Source organism: Antrostomus carolinensis, unplaced genomic scaffold, assembly GCF_000700745.2.
Source record: "Antrostomus carolinensis isolate BGI_N321 unplaced genomic scaffold, ASM70074v2 scaffold13750, whole genome shotgun sequence".
Classification (NCBI taxonomy): Eukaryota; Metazoa; Chordata; class Aves; order Caprimulgiformes; family Caprimulgidae; genus Antrostomus; species Antrostomus carolinensis.
This window is the reverse complement of record NW_010289238.1, coordinates 130,142-139,388: the sequence shown is the minus strand read 5'-3', so window position 1 is coordinate 139,388 and position 9,247 is coordinate 130,142. Positions and strand designations below refer to the sequence as shown.

Here is a 9,247-nt window from a genome sequence, read left to right as displayed (position 1 = left end):
GAAAGTGCTCACGTCGGTGGGATGGGGGAAATTCATTAAAAAATGCCAGAAAAAAACTTGCTCCGGCTTTGAAGTTGTCCCAGCTCGAGAGGGCATCAGGCTGGAGGGCTCCCGGGACCCTGCCCGGCCCGCGCTGTCCCCTGGTCGCTGGAGCTGTTCCTCCTGAGGTGGTCTAGGCAGTGCTGTGGCCCTAATGGTGCCTATGGGGGTTTCTCAACGAGGTCAGATCGGAGGGATATCCGACTCGGAAAGCAGCTTAATGATCCTTCACCTGAAGGGGCTTTGGTTGTTAATGAGCAGGTTTCAGTTATTCACCAGAGAGCGTTTTGATGTGGCTGAGGTCTTCAGCTGCCATAATTGTTTCACCAGCAGAGAAATGTCTTTAAGGGGAAAAAAAAACCCCAAAAAACAACCCACCAGCCAGCACCCCTTGGGACCATTTGTCCTTCAGGCTGTGCAGGAGCACTGCAGAGTCAGGTCTGTGTGTTAGCGGCCATCGTTCTGAGGTGCCCGCTGTTGCTCAGGAGCTCCTTTCTGAGGCCCCAGGTCTGCCAGGGGATGCTTCACCAGAGGCGCAGGTGGTGTGCGCAGGAAGGAGCACAGGGAGGTATCGCTGTGAGGAAATGAGGTGACGAGCGGTTAGGCTTTCGGAGAGAAGAGGACTCCACTTCTTGGAAATGGCTTGGCTGGCTGGCTGGATTCACTCGCTGCTGTGTCTCTTACCCCACACAACTGAGCCTTCTCAGAGGAAGTGGGGGGCTGCTGGCTGGTTGCTTCTCATGGCAAGGTGTTAGCTTTCTGCTCGGCTTTTTCATCGGGCGCTAGTTAGTTCTGTTAATATAAGTCTCGCTGCCTTCATGGAAGTGGTACTTGTGTCGTGTGTACTTTTTATCTGAAGTCAGCAGGGAGCGGAAAGCTATTTCAGTTTACTTTCTAGGTAGATGTGCTTGATCTTGATGTGGCAGACTGGATTTCTTAACAAAGTGAACTCTGAAAACAGATGTTGCGCAAATGTATGCCCACTTAAACGGAGGAATGGCTATCAAGTATACAGTAACGCTGCTCATCCTTTATTATGAAGACCAGTTCGTATTGCCGACAGTGGCTTTGTGTGTGCCATTTTACAAAAATAAAATGAACAGCCATACAATACTTACTTAATCATATCCTGTGTGCTTCAGAAAAGTGACATTTAATTTCTGGCACTCATTGTAAAGTAGCTTAAAGCTACTTGTTTGCTTGACAGTGAAATAAATTAATGCCTACTTCAGCTTGTTGCAGGGAAATGTTTTTCAGTCCAAATCTGCATGAACTTGAAAAGATGTCTGTGTCAAAACATAGCTCATAGAAATGCACAGCTGTACATTGGTGAGTAGGTTAGAGAGCCATTGCAGTCAAAACAATCAAAGTATCCTTTTTGAAAACTCCATATTTACATTCTCTTTACCTTCCCTCCCCTTATTAAGGACTCTTTCTGATAGGTTCATGTCAGTGCTTCACACATGCCTAACAAAGGGTAAAAAGAGCTTTCTTACCATAATGACTATTTTTCTTCTGCTTCCCTGATTTAAAAAATTACATAGTCCGGGTGTAATTCTGCATTTGGCAGCTTAATTCTCATGCCAGTTTCTTGTTCCTGTAGATCTGGAGTAATGCTGTTGGATGGAGTCCTTTGTAAACTTGAATTTCCGAAACATCTAAAAGACAATGTAGCTAGACGTAGACTCGACTGAAGTTGTTGCCTGAAAAATATCTAATGGAGAAAACGTCTTCTTTGCTATCACTGAAAAACAGAATAATAAATATACTTGTGGAGTACATAATTCACAATAATATATGGTAACCCATATTTGTTCACTGATTTCTTATTGTGAAATAAGATAGATGGAAAAATATAGTAGGTCCTGAAGAAGTTAAGTCTTATTTAACTGTCTTGCAGATTGTTTTATTTATATGGGATATGATCCAACCTCTTTCTTTTGAAAAGATTGCTGTCAAATTTAGTTGTAGTAAGCTATCTAAATTTGTACTTTTCAGTACAAATTTCAGCTATTTAAATTTGTGCTTTTAATAACAGAACTTAAGTATTGCGGTGTGTTTTGTTAAAATAATGAGAAATTAATAGTGGGAGCTGTGCCTCAAAAGATTTGAATTGTTTGACCTGTGAATTAACCAAATGTGAATTAGCAAGATTTGACTGTATAGGCTGATGTTAAGAAATTATACATTTAACAAGCTCTTTAAAACTCTACCTAAGAGGCTGAGTAAACTCTGACTCAGTTTTACCATACACATTTTATCTGTATTTGCATAAAATCCTTTGGGCTGGATCATGACACAATAGGAGCTGAGACAATAATTGAGGTTTTGGTTTTTCCTTAGTTTTGTTTGTTTTGTGGCTTGAGCATTTGGAATTTCACAAGACACATAACTGAGACTGACACTAGATTTTCATGGGTAAACACATGTTTGTGGCCAAGAAATAATGCAGCGCAATGCAAATGAGAAAATGAGCTGGTATATCTAAAAAGAAGGAAAAACTAAGAAATGAGGAATTGAATTTTACCAATGTCCTGGTAGTAGTGTTCTGAAATGTAAAAATATTAAGATGTTCTGGCTTTTCTTTTTGGACCATCTTGTGCAGTGTACTGAATTCAAAAAAGTAAACAATAACAAAATGTATTGGTCTTAAGTGTTTATTTTGCTTTTACTTCATGAGGAATATTTGCTCATGATCAATGAGAATGCCATGAAAATTTAGTTAGATACTTGGAGCAGCTGGAAATCATTATGCAATAGAGATTCATGCACAGCAGAAGGTGAGAGAGTTAAATATTCTATTTAACTTTCACTGGTAAATGCTAAAGTGTAGTCTCCAAAAGCTTTGCTTTTAAACTTTTCTTTCTAGCCCATTTCCTTAGTGCACTTAGATTATAAAAGAGTAGAAATTTGGTCTAACACTGACTGAACTGGGGAGCAGTGGAACAAGCTGGAGGTGCTGAAATCCAAATGTGGGGGCTGGGTGTCTAACTCACATAATTTAACCTAGAACTCCAAGATCATCCATTTTTCCTGTTAAAAGAAAAATAATTTGTACAAATGTTAAGTATTCTACCATATTGAAGAATTCGCACTGGCATAAATGGGGACCTGGAAATCAGATTTTTATTATCATTTCATATATCTGTGGAACTCTGACTTTCAGTACAGGATCTTTTTAAACAGTTGCCTTTCAGACTTCATCTAAAGTTTCATGAGTGTTCTAGAGCAGTGGCTAACAGAAAACAGCTTGGTGGAGTCATTTGTACTTTTTGGAAGCCTGGAAGAACCCATTCCTGGTGGTTAAGAAAGATCATGGAGTGCAAAATTATATTTGATAATCTGGAAATTGGTGTAAGATTGAAAATAAGTGCAAGTGTAAATGATAAACATTTATTGTTAGGAGTAAGTACAGAATGTGGTACTGTAAAATTCCACAATTGAGGCAATGTTTAATAGGTAAAGGTGGTTGGAATGTATTCCATCTTTTAAAATCAATCTGGATCTTTTTAACATCAGAAAATTTGTTCTTAATTCTGTAAATTTATTTGGTCTCACTCACAATGCTGAAGTTCATTTTGGCAGCCCTGAGTTAGGTGAAAAGTGTCCAGAGATGCAACTAGAATGATGAGAGATGCTGAAAAGCAAGGGGGCACTGAAAGATTAGGTCTAATTCCAAAGTCAGACAAAATGGATGTATGCACAGTAGTAATGTGGGAAGAATAAGCTAGACACTCCTCTCTTTAAACAGGTTAATTCCTGTAGGGTATTTAGCTTACTTAATGTGTTACAAAGCTTTCTCCAATATTTTTTGGTTACATCTTGAAGTTTCTTCCATGTATTAAATCTTTAGGACTTCATGCTGAAGGTCTCTGTGCCTTGCAAGTTAGCAAGCTGCTTCCTGTAAACCATTCTGGTATTTCAGCTGGCTCTTTAGAAGTTCTCAGAACATGCCTTTGAAAGTTCTTCTGTGCATCACTTCTTGCGCACCGTTTTGGTTGAAATGTCTGTTTACATCCATGGTGATTCGGTACATGTTCTTGATAAAGACATAAGATGCAGGATTTCTGAGAATGTCTTTTCAGACAAGCAAGCTAATTTCCATGGTTAAATGTGGTGAATACTGGGTATTTTCTGAAAAAGGTAAGGGTGACCAGGTAGGTTAGCTAGTCCCAAGATCAGAGATTCACCTTATCAAACACAACCTCTAGAGACTTGCAGTTTGTCAGGAGGGGCTGCACAGCTTTAAGTTGCTGAAGCGATCAGTTAGTGTTCCCATTAGACCCTCAGCCTTTTAACTATTGGTGCGGAGATGGTGGCTTTCTGTCTTGAGCCTTTCACAGATAAACTTTAATCCAAGTAGGTGCTTCTGGACAATCTACTGGTACTGTTCTAGCACAGTGTTGTGTGACATGTTCGACTGATTGGTGATGGGCGATAGCTGTAAGTGTACTCTATGCGTGATTTGTCATGCTGGACACTTAGGCCTTTACAAATTTCATGACCTTTGTGTTGTAAAACCTAATATTCTTGTCTGTTTTTCAGAAGAAGTGTTTAAATAAATCCAAAGCTGGGGTAACAGTCTCTTAGTAGTAGAATTACTGATAAAAATGAGTATCTACTTGGCAGTTAATTGCTGTGGCTATGTATCTTCTGTCCCGTGGTGTGTGTGTAGAGGGGCAGAAGGTATGTTCCAGATTCTGTTGAAGACCCTAATTCCCTCAGGTCTCTAACAATCCCAACGTAAGAGGCTACATCTGGAATAACGGGTCCTAATTTGGCTCCCTCAGTACCAGAGGTGTATCAACAAACTGGAGAGAGTTCAGCAGAAGTCTGTTGTGATTGGTAGGGACAGTAGTGTATCAGAAATGGAGAAATGGATTCTTTGAACCTAAAGAAGAACAGATTAAGGTGAGGGAAATTAATCACCATTTTTAGTTACCTTAAAATGGAGCCAGGTTCTTCAGAAGTGCCCAGCAAAAACAAGAGAGTCATAAATTGCATCAAGGAGAACTGTAGCTGGACATCAAACCCAGTGTTTTTACACAATAAAAATGGTTGAATTGTAGAACAGTTTGCTCAGGGAGGTTGAAAGTCTCCATTGATGGAAATTCCACAAAGCTTGTCTAGAGAAGGCCTTGACCAGCCTGACCTAGGTTAAGAGTTGGCCCTGCTTCAAGCAGGGGGCTGGACTGGAGACCTCCAGAGGTACCTTCCAACCCAGGTCATTCTGTATTAAATACGTTTTAGCAACTGTTGATAAACATTTTGTGCTTCATTTTTTTTTTTTTAAATTTCGATTTCCAGTTGATTTTCTGAGTTGTAGATACTAGTGGAACATACTGGGAGAGATGCTTTTAGGGTGCAGTTTTACAGTCATTAAAGCTAGTGCTGCCTTCCTGCCCTTTCATTCCTTTGCTTGTCCCTGTACTGGCTCTGATGCTTGTCTGATACCTGGAGTGAGCTGGTGTCAGGGTACTAATCTTTCAGGAAATTAGATTAGCAACAATTCCTCCCAGATTATTGATGTAGAAGAAGAGATTGAGAACCAGGAATGAAATTTTGTGGTGAAGGAGGTGAGAGCACAGAGGTGCTGGTTTAGATCACTTAAACAGTTTATGGGGCTGCACGGCAGTAACTGACTTAAGTTATTAATGTACTTTTTAGTGTTTAATTCATAGAGCTGTAATGGCTATACATGGATTTTATTTTGGATTCAGCTGTGTCAGGCCACCCCAGGAAGAAGTTAGTGCCTCCAAGCCATTCTGTAACTCATCTCTGCTTCTCTGCTCAAAGCTATGACATCTTCTGATCTCCAGGTGAATCTTTTCTGACCTGTTTCATTCCAAATCTGCAGAGATAACTGAGTCAGCTAAACCATGATGTTGGTCTGACTGAATCAGGCAAGCAGCTCTCAGCTGGAGACTTCAGCAGAAGAATGGTGATGGAGGAGGCAGCATTTGGTGTTGCCATCTGTGCAACAAATGTTTCTCTGCAGTGTGTGCCTGTTGGATAGCTGCCCGGATGGTGCAGACTTAAATTCACCTCTGTAATCCTAACCTTATGCTTTTTGGGGGTTAGGGAGTTGAATTTATGTTCATGTGAGCAAATGATATAACATGTTTGATTCACTCTGGCTGTTTTGTATTCTGCAAAACTTCCTTTTGATGTTCTGCTTTGTTCAGTGCTATGTTAAAGGAAACTGAACACTGGTCAGGCACTATCCATAATGTCATGGCATTCCCTTGTCATGATTACAAATAATGTATTACTGTGTATAATTCTCAGATAAAATTGTTTCTTCCACCTTATGCAGAAAGACAGAAGTAAATGTTCTTTATTAGACCAGCTGATACAGTTTGAGAAATTAGACAGACTTCGAGTGCACAAACTCTTCAAGCCTGAAATAAAAGTAGAATAAATATAAGCTGAGAACAATTGCTGAGAGTCTTAGGCCATCTCTGAAAGACAGTGGTTAATATCCCTTGAGTGTAAAGTATATGGAGTGTGAGGAGACAGGGTGAAATGGTTTGAATAATGTTTATGCAATTAAACTCTGCTGAGGTATAATCCTAATCCTTAGAATCCTTCCAATTTATCTAACTAGTAGAATTCAGGGGTATTCTAAACTTAAAGTTTAAAAGTTTGAATTAATCTCAAAGACTGAGTGCTAAAAATTTCTTGCTGATATTTTAGGTTTACAAGTCTTTGCCCCATGAGGCAGTGATGTTTTTTGATACAGTTTTATAATCTTTTGGTCTTTCTGAATTTGTACTATCTGGCTCGTGACTGTTTCAAGAAGCAATATCTCTTGCTCACAAAATAGTTTCAGTCATAACTGGCTTCTGTTCTTCCATTTCTGCTCTTAAAAATGATGTGCTAGATATTGTACATACTTTCCCCAAGTTCCAGTACTTGGCATTTGTGTGTCATCTAGCAAACTATAGTTTTTACAGATAGGATGGCTGTGAATGTTGCCTGCTAAAATAATTGTGGCATTTCACTGAGTGGTCAAAAAATGGAATTCAGGATTGCTGATTTTACTGTAACAGTGGGATTTATCTCTGACTTTTGAAAGCCAGATATCCAGTCTAAGCTAACAAGGCAGCTCCAGAAGATAATTCTCTTATCTCACATGCTTGTTGGATTAAATAAACCTCCATGTGGGGAACTTTTCTCTCTTCATTGTTTACAATGAAAAATTAGATAATAAACTTAGCTAGGTGCCAGACTTTGAGGGTTGAAAATTCTCCCTGACTTAAAGGGTCTTAATGTCGCCCTGGCTTAATGTCTCTTGGACAGACAATTAAAACTGTGGTTGTTCTTATATTCTTGTTTCAGATGGACCCTACTAGAATTTCAAAAGAACATGCACACTGTGTCAGAACACTTTTTGGGCATCAAGAAAATACAGATTTGCATGATACATCCTTTGAAACTCAAGAAGCAAAGTTAATGCCAGAATCATGTAGAAGCATGAAACAGGCTCTCCAAAGAGCTGTGCAGAAGGTAAGTGGCAGACAGACTGTGCATTCCTTTATTTCATGCTCCTATTGAACTTACAACAATGTTTCCAACATATTTGGAGGTAAGATCTAGAAAGTATTTTCTGGTGTTTGAATAATACCTGGAGTTGCATCTAAGATCATACTGTGTTTGCTTATGAACCTGGTAGTGGTTAACCAATTCTGTATTCAAAAACATTTTTTTTTAAGAAAGGAAGACTTGAAGTTGCACTGAGAAAGCTATGATTGCAGTCAGTTCTGACATTTGGATGGGCCTGAATGGTAGTCAGTTGTCCTAGTATTTGTGTAGGTTTGCCAACATTTTGGTTGTTCATAAAAAACCCTGACAGTTCTACATGTTTTTCGAAGCAATCTTCCTGACTCTGTTTCTCACACGATTCTCCCAAGTCAAAGTCATCAACAAGCAAAATATTGCCCAAAAGACAGAGAAGATAACATTTGTTTTCACCATTTGCTCTTGTTTCTTACTCTTTCTGCAGCCCAAAATGAGGCATAGTATCACCTTTTTCTTTTTTTGCTCACTTTGCCAGTTCTCTGTTCTGTGCAGACCATGCCCACACCAGCAGAAGAGCTCTTGCCATAGCACAACAACAGGGCAGTCTTTGCCCAGCATTTGAGAATGACAGCTTGTTTCCAAACACTAAAAACAAAAGCAGTGAGCTAAAGAAGTCAGCCCTAATGAAGAAGCCTAGGCAAGGTGGATATATGTCACAGTCACTGCTTACTGCAGTTCCTGCTTACTGATCTCTTTGTGTGTTCGTGATAGTATTTAGTGCTGATTATGGGTTATTTAAAAGCTGAATATCTGCTATGGTATTTGATTTTCCTGGATTACCAGGTCCGTTACTACTACTTCATATCTGCATAAGACTGTCAGTATTTCATAAAGGATCCTGCATTAGATTTGAGCTGAAGTAATGAACTCTTTACAGAGTGAATTATACTTGAGTTAATTATATGTTACTTTAATTCTGCTAATGCTTGCTTTCAGTCGAGTCCCCTGAGTGACAGATCTTTTTGTGAACAAAACTTTAGGGAACCTAGGAGTTCATGTCTTGTCCCATTTGCTAACCACCTCCTTGAAATCTTAAGGAAAAAAAAAAAAAAAAAAGGTTAACTCTGTAGGATTACTTGTGTCTTCCGGCACTTCATAGACTCACACTACAACTACTTCTGTTTTCTGTGTCCTTGTGCTAGACTGCTCATTCATGCAGCTCTTATGACAGAGTAAGGAGCTTGTTACAGTAAGTGAATGGGAAGCTCTGTATTCTCATAATTTTTCTGCTGGTTACTCAACAAAAGCATTGACTTTAGTTGAGGCTGCATATCCTGCCATTCTGGATGGAGGTCAAATGCTGCAATGTCCATGGCCAAGATAAGTAGTGAGTAGGGATAACTTTTTGGGCTGATAACCATTAGTTTGAGAACAATACAATTTCCTTTGCCAAAATAATCAGACTCTGAATTTCCTTTGAATGCAACAGAATGCATTAAGCAGCTGGGTGGGTGTTCTGGATGCTTTGTCATCATATATTGATGACATAGAAAAATAGGAAAATGCTTGCCTTGGGCTACATTTGCATCTTTTCAGTATATCAGAGAAGTGAAGGAAACAGTGTTAAGGCAAAATTATCCTTTATCGTATTCTGTGAGCTCTGCCTTTCATTGGCTCTGCTACAATG

The 9,247-nt window shown here is 39.3% G+C and overlaps 1 protein-coding gene across 1 annotated transcript in view; it reads left to right on the top strand.

Annotated features, from left to right (window-relative positions):
• Positions 1-7,329: 7,329 nt before the first annotated feature.
• TNFSF11 (TNF superfamily member 11) overlaps positions 7,330-9,247 on the top strand; it is a 15,227-nt gene continuing 13,309 nt past the window's right edge. Inside the window, exon 1 of the mRNA XM_029085395.1 lies at positions 7,330-7,548. Coding sequence (XP_028941228.1) covers positions 7,381-7,548 — 168 coding nt within the window. The 5' untranslated portion in view covers positions 7,330-7,380. The remainder of the gene's footprint in view (positions 7,549-9,247) is intronic.